The 21,205-nt window shown below is 57.0% G+C and overlaps 1 protein-coding gene across 1 annotated transcript in view; it reads left to right on the forward strand.

Moving 5' to 3' along the window:
* The window catches only part of SLC38A10 (solute carrier family 38 member 10), a 39,312-nt gene that overhangs the window by 5,176 nt on the left and 12,931 nt on the right, over window positions 1-21,205 (forward strand). The window contains exons 3-10 of the mRNA XM_004374357.2: window positions 5,493-5,538; window positions 6,378-6,471; window positions 7,694-7,837; window positions 7,926-8,050; window positions 10,731-10,833; window positions 11,669-11,851; window positions 14,162-14,273; window positions 15,591-15,697. Of these exons, the coding sequence (XP_004374414.1) occupies window positions 5,493-5,538; window positions 6,378-6,471; window positions 7,694-7,837; window positions 7,926-8,050; window positions 10,731-10,833; window positions 11,669-11,851; window positions 14,162-14,273; window positions 15,591-15,697 (914 nt within the window). The remainder of the gene's footprint in view (window positions 1-5,492; window positions 5,539-6,377; window positions 6,472-7,693; window positions 7,838-7,925; window positions 8,051-10,730; window positions 10,834-11,668; window positions 11,852-14,161; window positions 14,274-15,590; window positions 15,698-21,205) is intronic.

Below are 21,205 nucleotides of genomic sequence, written 5' to 3' on the forward strand. Positions count from 1 at the left end.
GGTAGTTTGGAGTGCCTCTGGGTAGTTTGGAGTATTCTTCGGGTAGTTATGGAGTGTTCTCTGAGTAGTTTGGAGTACTCTGGGTAGTTTGGAGTACCTCTGGGTAGTTTGGAGTACTCTGGATAACTTGGAGTGCCCTCTGGGTACTTGTGAGTACTCTCTGGGAAGTTGGGAGTGTTCTCTGGGTAGCTTGGAGTACTCTCTGGGTAGCTTGGAGTGTTCACTGGGTAATTTGGAGTATTTTATGGGTGGCTTGAAGTACTCTCTGGGTAGTTTGGAGTACTCTCTGCGTAATTCGGAGTACCCTCTGAGTAGTTTGGAGTACCCTCTGGGTAGTTGGGAGTACTCTCTGGGTAGTTTGGAATGTTCACTGGGTAATTTGGAGTATTTTTGGGTGGCTTGAAGTACTCTGGGTAGTTTGGAGTACTCTCTGGGTGGTTGGGAGTACTATCTCGGTAGCCTTGGTGCTGGGTGGGGGCCTTCAGAGCTGAGGTGAGGGCCTTGGAGTTGGGGGAGCCCTTGGAACTGAGGGGGTCCTCATAGCTGAGTGGGAGCCCTTCAGAGCTAAGGGGGCGCCCAGAGCTGCAGGGAACCCTTGGGGCTAAGGAGGAGCCTCAGAGCTGGGGAGCCTTTGGAGCTGAGAGGGGCCTTTGGAGTTAAGTGGGGCCTTTGGAGCTGAGTGGGGACCTTTGGAGCTTAGGGGGTACCTCCGAGCTGGGGGGACATTTGGAGCTGAAGGGTGCTTCCCCCCCTTTTCATGGGAGCGGTGCTGAGTGAGTCTGTCCTCACGTTGGAGTCACCTGAGAAGTGAAATCTTCCAGTTACACTTGGCCCACAGTGAGGCAACAGACTCGACTCGGGGTGAAGTGTGCGCCCTAGAAATCATAGATGGGGTGCTGGTGGGCCCTTCCTCCACCTGCAGGGCTGTGGTCTGCGGGGTGACCCTCTCCCACATAGGCTTTTTGTGGGGTTCCCATGGCCAAGGCACCATGGGACTACTCGGCCGTGTCGTGATAGAAGACAGGTCGTCTCGGCTGGGCAGCAGGGTTTCTGGGTGGCCATCTGTCTGGGTGGCCGTCTGTCTGCTCATTCTTAGAAGGTTCCTGAGGAGACAACTGGCCTGGCTAGACGAGAAAGATGGAGAGAAAATGGGTGGATGAGCCCCCCCCGGCCAGCTGCGGGGTCCCCACCTTGACGAGAAAGACGGAGAGAAAATGGGCGGATGGACCCCCCCCCGGCTGTGGGGTCCCCACCTTGATGAGAAAGATGGAGAGAAAGTGGGTGGACGGAGCCCCCTCCATCTGCGGGGTCCCCATCTTTAACCGCATGGGGTGACCTTGGCCTCACGTACCCGCGAGAAGCAGGACAGATGAGAAGACGCATGTGGTCTCGGGTTGTCGTAGACTCAGGCACGAGGGCCCACAGGGGAGCCTGGGTAGGGTTTCCCTGCCTGGCCGCCTCGTGTTCTGGCGCCATCCCAGCACCGTCTCTCGCAGTGGAGGGACCCGCTGCTCCGAAGGGCATGCCCAGAGAGGAAGAGTTGGCAGTCTCTGAGGTCACCGGGCCGGGCCCGGGCGCGGGCGGCTCAGCAGCACTGCCAGGCCTCCCGGCCCTGCGGAAGCTCCGGGTCGTCTCCTGTTGCTCTCACAGGGTCACTGAAAGGCCCTCCTGCCCGCTGCCGCCCTCTTCCTGAGTGGGAGGTGCCACAGAGAGCGTGCGCCGTAGCCGAGAGGCCTGCTGAGGGGTGCCCTCGCCTGTGCTGCTGCAGTGGCTGGGACAGACGGCCTTGGTGGGCAGATGCCAGGTGTGTGTCCGGCCGCGGGCGCCGGCTCAGTGGTGCGACAGGCACACAGGGCGGGGGCCTGGACAGACAGCCGTGGTCCAGGTCAGGGAGACGCCCAAGGACGAGAGGAAATTCCGCGAACGGCAAGCACATCTCGAGCAGGGGCTTGTTTAAACCGTGTGCAGCCCACGACGCGTGGTTCTTCCCAGCGTTGAAGGCATTTGCGGTTACTGTCGTGTCTCGGGGTGGTTAGCCCCCCGCCATCGCCAGTCCTCAGGCGCTTGCGGGACAGCGACCTGACTTTGCCAGTTTGGAGAATGACAGCACCAGTGGGTTTTGGGTGGTTATCTGTGTATTCACCGATTTTGTGTGCTTTTACCGGTTGTGGGTGTTGTCACCGGCTTACCTGCCGCTCCCTTTCCTGCCTGGCCTGCCTTCTTGTTGATTTTTCCGAGCCCTGTTCTCAGGGGAGAAGGAATGGACAACCTCCTCCAGCTGTCCTGGCACCCAGTGACACCCCCGTGGAGAGCGGTGGCTGGAACCTGGGGCATACTGCAGCAGGGACGTCGGGTGGGCGTCAGGCGGGTTCAGGTCAGCATCAGTCCTCTGCCAGGGCTGCAGGGTGGTCTCTCCTCCAGGGCCTGTGGGGCAGGCTGTGGGGGCTGCATTGCAAGTTCCTTCCCTCCGATGTGTCCCTGGGCTGTGGCCAGCACGCATGCGTCTGTGGCTTTGGGACTGAAGGCTGTGAAGTCAAGCTTTCTGCCCCCCCCACCGAAGCCCTTGTCATTCAGGACACCTGGGTGTGCCCACCCTGTGCCAGGTGCAGCGGTGGGGCATCGAGCATCAGCACCTGCAGGTCCAAGGTAGCCGTCTTGCTTCTCCCCGATAGTGTCCCCCCATCTGGAACAGCACCCTCAGCACACACCCCTCCTTTCTCTGCCCTGCTGCTGCCGGAGGCACAAGCCAAGAAGCTGTGGGTGGTGTGGTGGGGGCGCCGGGGCTGCGCGCTGTGGGGAGGGGGAGCAGGCATGGGACGCTCTGCATTCGCAGCAGTCGGGGGGGTGGAGGCAGGATGCGGGGGTAGGGGGATGCCGACACAGAGCCTCTGGGCCCGAGGTGGCTGCTGCTGGGTCCCTGGGGAAAGGCATGAGGCAGGCAGGGCCGAAGAACCTCCCTGGCTGTGCCCCAGCCTTTGGACACAGCCCATCCTGTCCCTGTGTGGCCTGGCCTGGAGCTGAGGTCAGGCCACTGAGGGAGAGAGGACAGACAGGTCAGGAGGGGAGTGGTCAGTCCTGGGGACCAGTCCACACCCAGGGCACTGGATTGGAGCCCAGTGTGTGCTGAGGTTCCACGCTGGGGGGAGGGGGCAGGCCCCAGGGCTCGCCATAGCTCTGGCCTCCCTCTACCGGCCCTGAGCAGGCAGGACCTGAGGGCCGAGGTGGCCGGGCAGGTGTTTGTGTTTGAGGCTCAGTTAGAGGTTGCTGAGGGGTTGATAGCTGAAGTGGGGTGTATGTGAGTGTGTCCACACAGACCTGGCCCCAGGGGAGGAGGAGGGGAGGGCAGGGGCCCGGGGCCCCATGCCACGCCCCTTGGAAGGGCAGCACTTTGAGGGGGTATCTTGGGAGCCAGCGTGGTCTTTCTGTGTGAAGAAAGCGCCACCTGACGGGGGCGTCACTGGGCAACTTCCTGGAGGTCCTTAGGTCTTCCTCTCTGTCCCGGATGCAGGCGTGTTCTGGAACTTTCTCAGGCTGGTGAGCTAAGTGTTGGAACCTGCCATAGGGCCTCATGTTGTACTGGAGCAGGAAAAGGAAGACTGTCCTGACGAGCTGGCGCCTCCCAGTTAGCAGTGCTGGATTTCTGGGCTGTGTTCTGAGGGTTGCTGGCCTGCTGCTGTCCTTGGGAGGCTTTGCCACTTGAGGGTGGCTGGCCTGCTGCTGTCCTCGGGAGGCTTTGCCACGCGGGTGCTTCCCTTAGTGAGGGCATGGCTTTAGGCGATAACCGCGGCCCCCGCCCACTGCTGGGAGCTGACCTCATTCTCTGTACCGTTCCATTTCTGAGTTTAGATGGTCGTGTGATGCAGAAGGCTTTGTGAACTTGGGGGCGGGGACTCAGAGACACACATGGCTCCTCTAACTGGTCGACCAGGCCCAGGAAAAGCCCAGTGACCCCTCACCCTGGGAGGAGAAGCCTCTGCTGCTCCTGGGTCGTCTTGTTTTTCTTTGCTGTATCAGACGCCAGCCCCCCCTTGCTTCTGGCAGCTCGTCCCTCTGACTAAGTGAAGTTACCTGGGCTGGCTCACAGGCTGTGTTCGCTTGTTTGTTTCCTGCTTCCCGAGTCTTCTCTGGGGCCTCCGACCCTCTGTGTGAAGGGAGGAAACGCAGGCAGGAAGCTGGCGCCGCTGACTGGACAGCGCGGCGGTCCCGTGCCCCCGATCCTGTCACACACACCGTCCTGGCTGCCCCCTGGGGACTAGAACTTCCCTCTCCCCCGGCCGGGCCCAGGTGGGAAGGCTGGGGTCCTGGGAGGGACCTCGCTGAGTCAGTTTCTGGGTTCTCGCCTGCTAGAAGTTGCAGAATTGTCAGGAAGGACAGACAGCCGCGCCCCCTCAGCTGTAGGGGAGGGGGTCGCACCATCAGCAGTGAGGCTGAGATCGAGCCCCCCGGCCCCCTCCTCCAGTGCTGCCCTTGACCAACCACAGCCCACACCGGGAAGTCGAAGTCCGTGGGCAGAGTCCCTGTGGCGAGGGCCATGGAGGTGGTGCACTCCTGGCTACATCATCCGGGCCCCAGTTGTCCCAACCCCAGCGGGTCAGTCGCCCGGCTGCACAAGACCCTAGGGGGCCGCTTTTGCTCCACCTTGGCCTTCTGAGTGTGGCATGTGGTGCTGCCCTGAGTGGGTGGCCCCTACAGGGGCCGCCTGGTATGGGAAATGGCTATCTCCCAGCGCCTTTATTTTACCGCGGCGAAGGCGGACGTAACAAAACACGCGCCATGTCAGCAGTCTTCCCCCGTACGGTTCAGGGACGTTAATTTTGTTCATCACGTTGTTCATCCGTCACCACTGTCTGTTCCCACGTTTTTCCATCACCTTTAACAGGAGCTTGGTGCCCCCTAAGCGCTGAGTACCTCCTCCCTCCCCCCACTGCTGGAAACCACTGACGCGCCAGGGCTCTGCATTTGCCTGGCTTAGATAATGCGTGTAGACGGGATTGTGTACGCTTTGTCGTTTGTGACTGACCGATTTCACTCAGCACTGTGATTTCAAGCTTCGCCCACGTGGTATCACGCGTCCGGACTTCATTCCCTTCGCGAATGAGAAGTGTTCCGTTGTGTGGATGGACCACGTTTTGTTCGTCCGTCATCTGTTGAGGACATTCAGACTGTTCCCACTTTTTGATGACTATGAATAGCGCCGCAGTGAACGTTGGTGTATTCCCAGTGACTTTTAAAACATTCTGGGAGTGAGAAAAAGACCCTGCCTTGTATCTTTCCTTTGCTTTGTTCTTGTTTTATGTGGTTTCCGTTGGTGGGTGGTGGACCTGAAAAAAGGTCTGGGGGCCAAAATTAACAGCTATCCCCCTTCCACCCGTGAAATCCCAGACCAGTGGGCTTTTGCCAGATTGCCTTTCACGATTCTGATCAGTCATTTTTTTGCTGAGGTGCCTCTCGCACTGTTGTTTGAGCGTTAACTCTCTTCTCTTTCACACTAGCGTTCCACGCCTACGGGAAAGCGGGGAAGATGCTGGTGGAGACCAGGTAACGCGCAGCTTGCCCTGACACGGTCCCCTCATCTGCCTCCCCTCTGCTGAGGACAGACTTGAGGATCTACAGAGTGAAGGATGTGTTTCCTTTGTGGGTTGGGTTGTAACTTAGAGTATGTTTCTGAAGTGTTACTTACTAAAAAGTTGGAAGTCCAATTTACTGTGCCCTTAAAATGATTAGCGTCAGGGTCGAAAGCGTTATTTGAGTCTTACTAAGAAAAATATGAAAATGGCAAACTGGTGGAACACAGCAAAATAGCTCTCCCTCAGTCATTCTTCATCTCTCCGTGCTGTTCCCGAACCGCCATCCCTCCCCAGACTCCACTGCGGTAAATGGGAAATGTCATACTTTTCTTCCCTTGGAGTAAAATTTTATGAGATGAAAAAATTGCTGGGAAATTGCGCTTTTAGGTTTCTAAGTTAGGGAATTGTAAACTAGAAAGAACAACCCTCTTTGAAAGCAGTTGATTGTTCTTTTAACTTGTCTAACATGGCGGCATGTTTTTGTAGCCCCTGAAAGAACTTTTTGAACCTCCTGCAGAGATAAAAATATAATACCGCATAAAGAAAACTTTAGTGTTTCTCAACATTCATTCCAAGTAAAATAGCGAGCTCTATAAAACATGCCCGACCCCTGGAAACCATGGGGCGTTCTAAGTTGCACCTCCGCTCAGCCCAACCTCCTGGTTGTCCCGCGTCCGCGGCGGGGCTGTGCAGGTGGGCCTCGGGTGCGCTGTCCTCTCCCGTGATGTGGGCGCGTGGGCCGGATTTTCCGCTGAGGGGATAGCGGCTCCTTCTGAAATCTCACTGAATCCTTCCTTCCTGTCCTTACAGCATGATCGGGCTTATGCTGGGGACCTGCATTGCTTTCTACGTTGTGATCGGTGACTTGGGGTCCAACTTCTTTGCTCGACTGTTTGGGTTTCAGGTAAGGACGCCTTCAGGTGTGTGGTTCACGTGCGTGTGTGCGGTCGCCTGAGTGGCCGCTCAGTGTGGCCCTTGCGCGGGTCCCTGTGGATGCCAGCTTGAGAGCAGTGCAGCTGGCTGGGAGAGGCGCCTGCGTTAGGCCTCGGGGTCAGCCCAGGTCCTGGGAATCAGGCATCTGGAGGGACTAGAATTGCAGAGGCTTCCTGGGGGCACGTCCTGGGAAGGTAGTGGAAGTGAAGCGGGGAGCGGAGGAGCTCCAGGGCACAGTGCAGGCTGACCGCAGAGAAGGGCGCAGCCACCACCACCTGGCACTGGTTCCCATGCAGGTCCGCCTCCAGGGACGGGCGTGTCGGGCCCAGCGAGGCTGCCCCCATGCAGTGCTGCCAGGGGGTCTCCAGGATGCATGGCCTCTGTGTGCTGCCGTGACGCATGGGCTGGGGGATCCGCGGCTATTGGGGTCTTGAGGGTGTGCCAGGCAATGTTTCAGCTGGCTCTGTGCAGCTCCACCTGGCTGTTGGCTCTGGGTCAGGGACTGTGACGTCAGACGCATGTGGCTCCAGCCACAGTAGAGATCTCCAGCCCATGGCATGCTCGGCTAGCATGGGCACCAGCCTGGAGTGGTGGTGAGCTTTCCGGGTCAGAGCTTCCAGTCTTCCTTCTGCAGCAAGGTCGCATCGGGTCGCGTCTGTTTCGGGCCGGGGGTGCATCTCCTCGGGCTCCGTCTCTTCTGGCTCCATCTGGGTCCTGCCTCTCCCCCTGCATCCAGCTCTCTGTGCAGAGGGAGGCCTGTTGGCTGCGTGGAGCAACAGTGGCCCCCGGTGACCGCACGGTGCAGCATACACAGACCAGTTCCTGTCTGGGTGTTCCCACGTCTGGGTCTCACCGTGTCCGAGGGGCCGCCGTCCTTGGTTTGGATGGTCTCAGTCTGTGGCTTTGCTGGACCCTGCAGGGACTGGAAGCGGTCAGTGACCGAGGCAGGATAGCACAATGGTGAGAGAAGCTTCCGGAAGCCTTCAGCCCAGATTGGAGCCTCACTGGCTTTCTGTTCTTGGATGTAGCTGGTTCTCTGGGCCTGTGTCCTCACCTGTCAGCAGGCAGGACCGTAGGCACCTGCGTGTCCCCATCTGTCAACTGGTGGGACCACGGGCACCTCCACGGGGCAGACGGGGCCCAGCCCAGGGCGGCAGCCCCTCACCTCTTTCTCTGCCCGCCAACCCTCCCAGGTGACCAGCCACTTCCGTGTCTTCCTGCTGGTGGTGGTGTCCTTGTGTATCGTGCTGCCGCTGAGCCTGCAGAGGAACATGATGGCCTCCATCCAGTCCTTCAGTGCCATGGCGCTCATCTTCTACACCGTGTTCATGTTCGTGGTGAGTCTGCGGGCGCCCACGGGCCGGGGGAGGGCCGGGGTGATGGCCGAGCTCTCGCACAGGCCTCCGTCGCCCACTCTGCTCGCAGATCTTGCTGTCCTCACTCAAGCACGGCCTCTTCGGCGGGCAGTGGCTGCAGCGGGTCAGCTTCGTGCGCTGGGAGGGCATCTTCCGCTGCATCCCCATCTTTGGCATGTCCTTCGCCTGCCAGTCGTGAGTACCTGCCCCGGCCAGGCTGTGGTGCACAGAGTCCGTGGGTGGGGGCCGCGGCGTGCAGGGTCCGTGGGCCGGGGGGCCGTGGCACAGAGGGCTCTTGGGCAGGGGGCTGCAGCACGGGAGGGGGTCGCCTGCCCCTCTCCTTGCATCGTCCCTCACACGTCAGGAGCAGCGTCCTGCTCAGCCTCAACCCCGCCCCTGAGCTGAAGGGACAGCTGTGCTTTAGTCGGATTCCCACATGCAGAGGTGGCCGTGGAAGGCAATGCCCTCCACCTTCTGCCAGAACCGAGCTGTTCGTTTGAGGATATTGAAAAGGAAATCGCAGACGTTGACTTCAGGATGCTGTGGGGTGGCTTTGGGGTACCTGCATGTGTGTGTGGGAGTGTGTGTGTGTGCGCACATGTATGAGTGTGCGTAGTTTCTGGCAGAGCTGCCCCCTTTTAGTGCACACACCTCATGCCAGGCATCAACGCCTGTGACAGGGTTGGTTCACACTGCTGTGCTGACACCCGCGTGTGCTGTCCAAGTCGCCACTCCCAGCCTGGCTTCCGGCAGCGCTCCGGCCTAACTGCTCGTGTCCCCACCACGGTTGGCGGCGGGATGGCGTTCTTTACCGCCCCCTGCGACCGGGCGTGCTCTCGGCCTGCGTGTGGCTTTTAAAAACACAGCCTCAGCAGGCGTTGGTGGTTTGTGCACGTGTGAGGGTGTAAGTAATTGGTGAGCCTGCCGGGTCTGGGTCCTGGGCGAAGGTTGTGAGCACACATGCATTCTGCCTCGTGGAGGGGGCGTCCAGCCTAAGCGTGTGTCCTGGTCTTGGGGCAGAGGAGACCACTGCCAGTGCGACTTGCCCGGAGTGGGGCACATCCAGTGCCTTGAATACGTGGACGTTTGCCAGGCACCGAGGCACCGTGTGGGGGGGACGGCCAGGCCCCGCCCATGTGGCCCGTCCAGGCGTTTCCAGGGACAAGCAGGCCTCCGCGGCCACCACGGCCTGCTCTTCTGGTCTCTCACAGTCCAGGGTGCCTGGTCAGGCCAGCCATTGTGGGCCCAGGGGCGCGGCCGCGGCTGCCCTGAGCGTGAGGGCGGGTCCCCGGAGGCCCAAGAGGGCCGTCCGCACGGAAGCCGCACCCTGTCTGTGCGGCTGGGGCGGGAGGCGCGCGCAGGGCTGTGCATGGAAGCTCCGTTGGACTTGAGTTCAGAGTCATGAAGGGCGGCCTTGCTGGGTGGCAGTCTGGGAATGCTTGGTGGGAGTCGGTGGCCGGGGGGCACCTCCTTCCTGTAGTGCAGTCCCTCTGACCAGAGGTGGGCTCGGGTGGAACTGTTTCTCTGGGAGGGCCCGTCGTCCTGGGGCACGTAGCCAGTTGGGGGCCAGGGTGGGGCACCTCCCCACACTCCCCCCCACCCAGTAACAGCAGTCCCTGCAGCCAGGGCTTCCAACATACATACATGTTGGGTGAGCCATGGACCCCCGAGCCCTGTGCTGGGCTCCCCCACACGGGTACGGCTGGTGTGGGCTTTCTGCTCCAGCGGGGGTAGTCAGTGCTTGAAGCCCATGCAGGCACTGTCTTCTCCCGGAGTGTCAGGCTGGGACACACGGCGTTAGGCCAGCTGTCTGTGTCCCGAGTCTTTGCTGTCTCCCAGGGGATGGGGGAAAGGCAGGGTGTGGCTGCCTGGCTTCCTCCTGGGCCTGGAGAGGGGAGAGCAGCCCCCACCCACGCAGTGCGGGTGGAAGGGCGTCAGCGTCCGCGCAGCATGCCTCCCCCTGTGCTCATCACGCCTTCCAGGCTGGGGCGTCCTCCTTTCCTCCCTTCCCTGTTTAAAGGTGGTCTTGGGGTCTGACTCTGCTGATGATTCCAGTTGCTGTGGAGTTGATTCCAACTCGTGGTGACCCCATGTGTGCAGAGTAGAATAGCTCCATCGGGTTTTCAAGGCTGTGACCTTTCAGAAGCAGATTGCCAGGCCTTTCTTCCAAGACACCTGGGGGTGGACTTGAACCTCCCACCTTACTGTTAGCAGTGGAGCATGCTCACCGTTGGCACCCCCTGGGGACACGCTTGTGCATTTATTGGCTGATCATCGCCTCCTTCCCCACCCCCCGCCCATCCCAACCTCCGGCCTGGTTGTGTGCCGACCCGGAAGGCAGCAGCCCACAAAACACACCAGAAAGCAGCTGCCGGCACTCGCATTCACCGAGCATTCCCTCCACTTTCTTCCGATCGGGCCCCCTTGCCAGCCCCTCGGCGCAGCTCCCTCCTCCCTGCTGCACCCAGACCCCTGTGCCTCCACCCGCTCCTCCTCCCCAAGCGCCCCCTCTGCCCGCCCACACCTGTCCACACGCTGGGCCCTGCCTGTGCCCCTCCGGCCGCTGCTGCGTTTCTCCCTGCAGGCAGTGGGTCAGGTCCTAGCCGGCAGGTGACCAGTCCCTTCTAGCTCACATAGTGCACTGCGCACTGACCCCTCTGAGCTGTGGACACGGGGGGAATAGTGGGGAGGGGGTTCTAAGTGGACATTTTGACGACTCTCCGCCGATGGTGTTGTGAGACCTTGGCGTCAGCTCCAAGCGTCCTGGTGCGGTGGTGCGTGAGTGAGGGGAGGCGGCCGCGGAAGATGTGAGCTCGCGTGGTGACGGGGCGTATTTTTCTGGAGTCACTTTGTGAAATGTCTTGTGCTCTTGCAGCCAGGTTCTGCCCACCTATGACAGCCTGGACGAGCCCTCCGTGAAGACCATGAGCTCCATATTCGCTTCCTCCCTCAACGTGGTCACCACCTTCTACGTCACGGTAGGGGCCCTCTTCGCTGTCGGCACGGTGGGTGCCATGCGGCTGGCGGGCCCTCTTCCTGTCACCTCCCAGTAGCCCCATGGTGATGACCTGTCCAACTTTGGCGCTTTGCTCTTGGGTCACGGGCTCGCCCTGCATCTGCTGCGCGTGCCAACCGCTCTCCTTTCTAATCTCGTGAGCCCGCCCTGCCCGAGCCCCGCCGGTCACCCTGGGCCGGCCACACCAGCCGCCGCCTCCCGCGGCCAGCAGGACCCCCAGGTGGCTGGTGTTGGTCAGGCTTCACCTGGTACCTCTTGTCACCATCTCACCAAGACCTTTGTTAAAGTGGTTTTCCCCGTGGAAATGGGACACATTCACCAAAGAGGAATTGGAAAGTATAAAATAGCAGAGGAAGAAAGTAACCCGGCATACAGTTACCATCACCTTTTTGGGAGGTTTTTCTTCCCACCTTCTTATGCTCCTACCCGTTGTCTTTTGTACGTGCTCAGTGAAGCTGTAAGCCCTCGGGTTGTAACTTTGTTCCTCCACCATGTGGTTCCATGGCCCAGTTCTCTAGGTGGTTACAGATGGTCCGCCCCGTGCCTCCCTGGCTTGGGCTTTGAAGCCAGGCTCAGAGCAGCCACTCTGGCGGGTCAGCGGGCACTTGCCCCCTCTCTTCTTGCGGGCAGCTCTGTGTTCTCATCGCCCTCCTGTCCTGGGGAGTGTGACGTCGGACCCTCAGTCTTGACACGTCCATTTGGGCCTCCTGGTTCTCAGGAGAGGCGTTGTCACCCGTGGCCAAGCTGTGTGACGCCCATCCTCAGGGCGGGTGCCCATGTGTCTTGTCTCCCACCAGGTGGGGTTTTTCGGGTACGTCAGTTTCACCGAGGCCATCGCCGGCAACGTGCTCATGAACTTCCCCTCCAACCTGGTGACAGAGATGCTGCGCGTGGGCTTCCTCATGTCTGTGGCCTTCGGCTTCCCCATGATGATCCTGCCCTGCAGGCAGGCCCTCAGCACCCTTCTCTTCGAGCAGCAGGTGAGCCTGGCCCACGGGGCCCTGGGCTCCGGAAGTGGAGCTTTCCCGGTCTTTTTTCGTTTTTTTTAAATTGCGCTTTAGGTGAAGGTTTACAGCTTGTTCATTTCTCATTCAGGGATTTATACATATATTGTTTTGTGACATTGGTTGCAGTCCCCACGGTGTGACAGCACATTCCCCTGTTCCACCCCGGGTTCCCTGTCCATTCGACCAGTTCCTGTCCCGTCCTGCTTTTGGACAGGAGCGGCCCATGTGGTCTCCTATATCTGAGTGAACTAAGGAGCGCGTTCCTCGCGTGGGTTGTTTTTTGTTTTATATCCCATTTAATCTTGTCTGAAGAGGGTCTTTGGGAATGGTTTCCGTTCTGGGCTAACAGCACATCGGGGGGCCATAGTTTCATGGTTCCTCCCGTCTCTGTCAGGCCATGAAGTCTGGTTTTTTTACGTGATTTCCCAATCTCGGTGCTGTTTCTTGTCAGTTCTTTATTTTCCTGGGAAGTGACAAGTGGAGCTTTTCCTGGTGCAAACAAAAACGGAACCTGCTGTTGTCGAGTCGATTCTAACTCACAGCGACTGTACAGGACAGAGCAGAGCCGCCCCCATAGGGCTTCCGAGGAGCGGCTGGTGGATTCGAACTGCTGACCTTTTGGTTAGCAGCCGAGCTCTTAACCCCTGTACCACCAGGGCTCCTCCTGTTAAAATGAAATCTCTTAATAGGAACGTTCTTTGTTTACGAACTTTGGGGAAAAGAGAATGCCAGGAGAAGCAGGAGACACTCAGAGTCCTGGCCCAGGGTCCCAGCCGATTAGGGTCCTCTGCCTCTGGGCTCCCCCCGCCTACGACACTGTGGTCCTGGAACCACAGAAGCTGCAGGCAGTCGGGCTTGCTGCAGGCAGCTGTGGAGGGGCGGGGTGCATGGGGGGCAACAGATTGACTGGCCTGATGATGGCAGGAGCTGGGTGGGGGTCCTTAGGGCCGATGCCCCTTTTCTGCACTTTTGTGTACCTCTTGACATTTCTAACAGTTGAGCCAGAAGAGGGGCTAAAGCTTTGTGTGCTGTAGTGTGTGAAGCCCTTGGTAAGGAATTTTCACATTGAGGGGGTACAGAAAGGCCCTCCTGGCTCACCCACTGTTGCTGGGTTCCCCGCAGAGGTGCCCTGTACTATCTCATGCCCAGGCACAGGCGGATGGCACCTCTGCTCTGCCTGGGACACTGCCCTGCCCCGCTCTCTGCTTGCCTGCTCAGAGGGTGCCGGGGCTCCACCGCGGACCTCAGATGGTCCTGTGTTCCTGGTTGGTGCGGCTGGAGGCCAGGGCTGGCCGGGGCCAACGTCTCTTCACCCGCAGCCCGAGGTCTCCTGAGCCTGCTGTGATGCAACCGTCAGGATTCTGGGTTGCAGGTGACAGGGATGCCACTTGAACAGCAGCCATGAGGACTTGGCCTCACAGGCCCAGGGGGAGCTGAGCAGCCAGGCTTCCTGTGTGCTCAGCGCTGTGCCAGGCGCCCAGTGTGTATTAGGTCACTCTGTTCTCCCCACACCGTGGTGAGGAGGCGTCCTGCTGCGTCCATGTTCATGGATGGGGACCTGAGCACGGGCTTTAGCAGCTCGCCCCCGCGGGGCACACAGCTGGTACTGGTGGGGGCGGAGCCAGGACGCGGGCCTGCCCAGCAGATCATGGGTGTGTGGCGTGTGGTTGTGCATGCGTGGCCGTGTACGTGGAAGCTGTGGCTGCTTCCTGGGGACACAGCCGAGCACTTCTGGCCTGGTTCTGCCGTGTTTTACCCTCCTCCACTTCTTCCTGGACCTTGAAGCTGGTTAACTGCCAGGTGCACCTCTGCTGGAGACAGCGGCAGCACTGCTGAGGGTGGGGGATCTGCCTGCACCCTGAAGCTGGCTGGCAGAGCCGTTTCTGTGGCCAGACTGGGATGTTCCCGGCCCATTTGCAGACGGCTCTGGTGTCGCTGCATGTTGGGTCCCACGTGCACCTGGGCACCGTTTCTGTCGCTCTCCTGCCCTGGGGGCGGAGGGGTTGGGCCTCCAGAAGTGCAGGAGAGAATGGAAGGGCTCCCTGCTGCCGTGCTAGAATGAGGCTGTAAATTTCCATGCCAGACACCAAGTGGGGAGTGACGTGTGCCTCTCTGCCGTCCTTCAGGCCCACGTCCTCCCCTGCAAGTGCGGCTTGCTGGCGGGTGGGAACCCCTGGCCTCCCCGGAGACTCGGTGTGCTCGGCAGACCCTTCAAGGCGCTGCTGTATGAGAGAGTTAGGGTGTCAGTCCTCCTAACGCCTGTCTGTCTTTCCTGTCACGCAGCAGAAGGATGGCACCTTTGCTGCAGGAGGGTACATGCCTCCTCTCCGCTTCAAGGCGCTCACCCTCTCGGTGGTGTTTGGAACCATGATCGGTGGAATCCTGATCCCCAATGGTAAGGCGGGGCCGCTCCGGTGATCAGGCTCCTGCTGGCTTCTCCTGGCTTCCCGTTCTCGCTTTTATGTGTAGGGCCCAGTGGTGTCCCCCCGTGTGTCCTGGCATTCAAACAGACCCGCGAGTCTTGCGCTGTCCCCTCCAACCTCCTAAAATACCCATTGGACCCTCCTCAGTGGTCTTCCTCTGGCCCACAGAGACAGGCATACAGTAAAGCTTAGCAGGTTGGCCTGGGCAGGGACGCCAGGCGCAGGGATGCAGGCCCGGTTGTGGAATCGGTCATTATAAAGCAGCTGGCGGCCCACTGTGATGCCTCCCTGTGTGGATACGTCACAGCGGGAGCCGAAGGCCCTGAGTTACTTGTGCTGTCGGAGCTCCGAGCCTGGCGGGCGACACTAGCTGCACGGCAGATCCCGGGGAGGGATCTGTAGATAAAGCCCACGGGGCCCCTTCCTGGCTCGTGGCCATGGGACGCTCGGCCACCACACTCTAGGCCCCAGGGAGGACGGGCAGCCTGTGCCCCACGTGGTGTGGGGCCAGCTTGTTACAGATGATCACATCAGGGCCCCTCTGCTGGACGGTCTCTCTTCAGGGACGAGCGGCTGTCTGCAGAGCTGGACGCCACTTGGAGATGTGCGCCTCTCCCTAGTTAGTCGTTCACTGCCGCGTCGATTCTGACTCATAGTGACCCCACAGGACAGAGTAGATCTGCCCCCTGGGATTTCCAAGGAGCGGCTGGTGGATTTGAACTGCTGACCTTTTGGTTAGCAGCCAAGCTCTTAACCACTGCACCACCAGGGCTCCCTAACTTAGGCCTCTCCAAATAGGTTCCTGGGCGGTGCAAACGGTCTGTGCTCGACTACTAACTTAAAAGTTGACAGTTCAGGTCCACCCAGTGGTGCCACGGAAGAAAGGCCTGGCAATCTGCTTCGTAAAGTTTACAGTCAGGAAAACCGTATGGAGCAGTTCGACTCTAACACATGGGGTCACCAGGAGTCAGGGTTGGCTAGACGGCAGTGGGTTTAGCTGTTTGGTTTCCTGAGGGAGGGGCTGTCACCCCCATTCCCTGATGAGGGACCTTACCAGAGTGGTGGCTCTGGGCTCCCAGTGTGGCCACTGATTCTGCCACCGGGGCAGACTCCGATGCCACCTTGCCCCCCGTGCAGTGGTGGTCAGGACGGGAGGTGTCCCTTGGGCACGGAGGTGAGCAGGGGCAGGCTAGCGGAGGCTGCCGCGGGGCTCACCGTGGGCTCTGGGGAGTCTGTCTCTAGCCCCGCGAGGGTTGCTCGCTCATGCCTGCTCCCTCCACCCTGTCCAGTGGAGACAGTGCTCGGCCTCACGGGAGCCACAATGGGGAGCCTCATCTGCTTCGTGTGTCCCGCCCTCATCTACAGGAAGGTCCACAAGAAGGCCCTCTCGGCCCAGGTGAGTGTGTGGGGCTGGCCGGGTGGGCGCGTGGGGCCGGCCTGGGTAGGTGTGCGGGGCCAGCGGCAGCCTGCACTAGCAGGGATTTGCTGCTGGATTGGCAGAGGAGGCCGGATAAGCCCCTAGTTCAGCACAAAAGGTACTCGGTCCAACAGGTCTGGGCAATGCTGGGTTGAAGCAAGTTGAACAGTTAAGTCTCCGTGCTGTGGGGCCACACAGCTGTTGACATGCTCGGCGGTGTTGGGAATTTCCCAGGGAAAGCTGGCAGGCAGTGTTGCACCCATGCATTTGAGGGTCGAGTTCTTAGTAGTAGCTTTTCCCCAAGTATGTTTATACATTTTGACCGGGTTATCTGTGTATGTGCTGCAAACTAATGCTGAGCCCACCACCACCCCTTCCCCTTGCTTCCCAGCCCCCTTCTGAGACCACTGCTGCTGTCATTGCTGGTACGTTCTGAGAGCCAGACTGTGTGGTGTGTGCGTGCGTGTGCAAGTGTGCTGGGGTGGCTGTGTGAGTGTGCTGGTGTGCATGCATGTGAGCGTGCCAGGGTGTGTGCATGAGTGTGGCAGCATGTATGTGCGTGTGAGTGTGCTGGTGTGTGCATGCGTGTGCTGGTGAGTGTGCTAGTGTGTGTGCAGGAGTGTGCCAGGTGTGTGCATGTGTGTGTGCTGGTGTGTGCACGTGAGTGTGCTGGAGTGTGTGCACGTGAGTGTGCCGGTGTGTGTGCACACGTGAGTGTGCCAGGGTATGCGCTCAGGTGTGGCATGTGTGCATGTGAGTGTGCTAGTGTGTGCACGCGTGTGTGCTGGTAACTGCTGGCGTATGTGTGCACGTGAGTGTGCCAGGGTATGCGCTCAAGTGTGGCAGCGTGTGTGCATGTGAGTGTGCTGGCGTCTGCACGTGAGTGTACTGGTGAGAGTTCTGGTGTGTGTGTGCACGAGTGTGGCAGCGAGTGTGCTAGTGTGTGCACGTGTGTGTGTGTGCTGGTAAGTGGTGTGTGTGTGCACGTGAGTGTGCCACAGTATGTGCACGAGTGTGCCAGCGTGTGTGCACAGCTGTGTGTGAACATGCACACTTGCGGTCTTTTTATGTAATTAAGTGGCAGCACAGCTTCCTGCCTCTCCTGCTCAGATCCCCCTGGAGCTTGCTCCACACCCGCACGCGCTGAGTGGCCGTCTTGTTTTTAGCTGCGCCGTAGCAGTCACTGTAGGACATGCCGTCCTCCGAGTCCCCGGCTGAGTCACGATCCTGTCTGTGGCTCTTACAGACACGTGAGCGTTTCCCAGGCTTGAGGATATCTCCGTAGAAGGTTCTAGAGCTGGAATGCCCACGTCAAGGAGCGTGAGGGCATTTGTAACTTCTGTGGCATTTGCCAAGTGCCATCGCGGCGCCCACTGGCAGAGCCTCAGGGACCTCTTGCGCTGGGACTTCCCGACTTCGTGGGTCTGAGGGTGGAGTCTTGGCTTCCTTGGCATAAAGCGGAGCGTCTCGTCGTGTTCTGAAAAGCTGCTTGCATTTCTTTTTCTGTGGCCTGCCCGTGTTTATGGTCGCTTTCCTAGGGGGTTGTTGGGCTTTTTCTCATTGGTGTATTTTGGTAATTAGGAAAAAAGTATACTCTACATAGCCGTAAAGCACGTTGTTCTCACGTGTGGACGGTTTGATAAGTGTTCCCTAAGTGAACCCACCCATGAAACCAACACCCAGAGCAAGACAGAAGCTCAGCAGCACCCTGAAGCCTCCCTGAGTGCCCCCACATCATTCCGCCCCCTCAGAGGTTACCGCTCCGCCGTCTTAGCGGCGTAGGGCAGTGTGCCCTGTCCGTCGCGGTTCCGCACAAGAACAGTGCAGCGGGTGCTGGTTTGCGGGTTGCTCTTTTCCCAGCACCGCATCTGCGTGCACCCACACGCCGCCGTTTCTGTTGGCTCGTCTGTTTCGCTGCTGCACGTTATCCCGTTTTCTGAACTTACCGCATTCTGCGGTGGCGGACCAGAGGGCGTCCAGTGTGAGGGTGACAGACGTCGCTGCCCTGCGCGTTTCCTTTGGCACATGCGTGTGCAGTTTCGTTGGCTGTATACTGGGGGTGGGGGTTGCCGAGTCCTGGGGTTATGAATATTCAGATTTAGTAGATGTTGCTGAAGGTTTTTCCAGAGTGGTCCCGCAGCAGTGTGAGCGCTCTGCTCTTGACCTCCGCTTGTCAATTTCAGCCCTTCTGGTGGGTGTGCTGCAGTACCCGGTGCCTTCTTTGGGTTTTCATTTGCAATTCCCAGATGACTAACGCGTTCAGCACCTTTTCATATGCTTATCAGCCACGTGGGTGTCTCCTTTCAAGTCCTCGCCTCTTTTCCCTGCTGGGTTGTCTTTTTCTTATTGATCTGTGGGCGTTGTGAATAGAGTCTCGATGGGAATGCTTTCGCAGATGCCTACTGCACATGGTGGCCCTCTCTGGGCTGCCTTCCCACTCTCGGTGGCACATTTTGATGAGCAGAAGCTCTTAATTCTAGCGTAGTCCTGTTTATCTATCCTTTTCTTTTGCTTGGTGCATTTTATGTCCTGTTTAAGAAATTTCTGTCTACCTGAAGGTCGTGAAGATGGTCTCCTATGTTATGTTTTAGGAGCTTCTTATTTGACCTTTCCTGCTTGCATCTGTGCTCCGTCCAGAGTTGATTGGTGTGAGGTAGGGGTCGAGGTTCGTCTTCTCTGCATGGGTATCTGGTTTATCCAGCACCATTCTCCCCCGTGGCATTGCAGTGACACTGTTGTCATAAACCATCAAGCTGTGTACGTATGAGCGTGTTGGGGACACCTCTGTCTCCTTGGTCTCTTTGTCTTCCTGTACCAGGACTGCCCTCTTTCAATTGCTTTATAATAGGTCTTGATGTCAGATAGTAGAAATCCTCCAACTTTATTCTCCTTCGAGATGGCCTTTCCTCTTGTTGGCCCTTTGCATTTCCAGCTAAATTTTAGAATTGGTTTGTCGGCTTCTTCCCAAGTAGCCTGTTGGAATTTTGATTGGGATCGCATCAAACTATAGACTGAAGAATTGACATTATCATTCAATTCACAATGTTTCCTAATTTCCACTGTGATTTCATCTTTGACCCGTGGGTTCTTTAGAAGTGTGTTGTTTGATTTCCAAACATTTAGAGATTTCCTAGTAATCTCTTTTATTTATTTCGAGTGTAATTCCACTGTGATTGGGGAACCCACACTGAAGAATTTCAATCCTTTGTTCTGTGCATCGGCATACAGTTTATTCCGACTAATGTTGAAGGGCTGTGTAGTCTGTAATGGTTGAGTGCAGTAACGTATATGTTGGCAGGTTGATTTTGCTAACTGTGGTTTTCAGGTTTTATATATTGTTACTGATTTTCCTTTATATCTGCTTATTTAGCAGTAAGGAGAAAGGTATGACTCGGGCTGTAATTGTGGATTTGCTTCTTTCTCCTTTTAGTTTTGTCTGTTTTTGCTTTTTACTTTGATGCCATGTTATTGGTAGCATATAGATTTAAGATTGTTATATTTTTTCTTGAATTGACCTTTTATTTTATGAAATGTCCCATCTTATAGCTAGAAATGCTTCTTACCTTAAGGTCTGCCTTGTCTGACATCATATAGCTACTTCAGCTTTCTTTTGGGTTAGTATTTGACAGTTGAGCTTTTTTCATCCTTTTTCTGCTTTAAGGGGTGTCTCTGGTAAGTAGTGTATAGTTGGGTTTTGTTTCTTCTTGTTTTTATCCAGTTTGTTAACAGGAGTATCTAGCAGATCGCTATGAGTCAGAATCGACTCGATGGCAATGGGTATGTGTAACAGTATTTACAGTTAATATAATCACTGATTTATTTGGGATTAAAGTATCCATCCTCCTCTTTGTTTTTCGCTTGTCCTACTGTCCTTTCTTCTTTCTAGTGACCTTTTGGGTAAATAAAGCATTTTAAATATTCCTTCTTTTCCTACATGGTGAGTCTACCATATGACCCAGCAATCCCACTCCTAGTTATCCGTAAACCAAACCAAACCTGCTACCGTCAAGTTGATTCTGACTCACAGCGACCCTATCAGACAACGTAGAACTGCCCCATACGGTTTCCAAGGAGTGGCTGGTGGATTTGAACTGCTGACCTTTTGGTTAGCAGCCTGAGCTCTTACCCACTGTGCCACTAGGGCTCCTAGGTCTATACGCAAAAAACTTGAAGGCAGGAACTCAAAACAGATGTGTACACATCCATGTTCATAGCAGCACTGTTCACAGTAGCCAAAAGGTGGAAACATCCCAAGTGTCTATCGACAAATGATGGTACATCAGAATGTGGCATATCACACAATGGAGTATTTTCAGGCGTGAGAGGAAATGAAGCTCTGATACCTGCTGCTGTGTGGGTGAACCTCGGAAACACTATGCCGGGTGAAGAACTCAGCCACACAGAGCCACGTATTGTGTGAAATACCTAGAGTGAGCAAACGCATGAACATCGGAGTTTATTTGCGGTGTGTGGGGAGAAATGGAGAGTTATCACTTCAGAGGTACTGAGTTTCTGTTTAGGGGGATGAGAAACATTTGAAAATGGACAGCAGTGATGGCTGTACCACATGGTCAGTGGAATTAACGTCACTGAATTGTACACTTAAAAGTGGTTAAAGTGGCAAGTGTTTTGTTATATATATTTTACCAAAATTAAAGAAGAAATCCGGGCCCCTGGTCTCTCTGTCACCCAGAACTTAAAAAATTTCCGAGGTCAACTCTTCAGACAGGGATTGGACTAGACTGTGGGATATAAAGTGATCCTCGTAAAGAATGTGCCTCTTAGTCAAGTAGATACAAGAGATCAAAGGGGCGGCTTCTGTCCAGAGGTGAGATGGGAAGGCAGAGAGAGTCAGGAGCTGGTTGAATGGTCGTGGGGAGTCAGGGGCGGAGGGGAGGAGTGTGCTGTCACAGAATGGGGTGAGCAGTTGGGGTCTTATAACAATGTACGTAAAAAAAAAATAATTTTGTTTGGGAGACTAACTTGAAATGTAAACTTCATTTAATTACAACAATTAAAAAAAAAGTAATTAATCACATCTCAATAAAAAAAAAAAAAAGAAATCCGTCGCCTCAAATGCATCCAGACAAAGCTCAACGGCAGCGGGTTTGGTTTTTCTTGGTTTGGGGTGGGGGAGGAGTGACTGCTAAGGGTGCAGAGTCTCTGTTTCGGGTGCTGAAGAAGTTTTGGAAGCACGTGGTGGTGAAGACTACCCAGCATTGTGAGTGTACTTAACGTCACTGAACCGTACACTTAAAAACGGTTACGACAGGGTTTATGCTGTATGCATCTTACCGCGATAAGACGAATATGTAAAAATCCACATATGAACAACAACCAGTTAGAAAAACCAACGATTAGTCTGGAGTCCCGGGACGGTGCTAACGGGTAAGCGCTCGATTGCTAATGAAAAGGTTGGTGATTCGAATTCACCCAGAGGCACCTTGGAAGAAAGGCCTGGCCATCTACCTCTGAAAACTCAGCCAC

The sequence above is a fragment of the Trichechus manatus genome, unplaced genomic scaffold, assembly GCF_000243295.1.
Source record: "Trichechus manatus latirostris isolate Lorelei unplaced genomic scaffold, TriManLat1.0 scaffold00028, whole genome shotgun sequence".
Taxonomy (NCBI): Eukaryota; Metazoa; Chordata; class Mammalia; order Sirenia; family Trichechidae; genus Trichechus; species Trichechus manatus.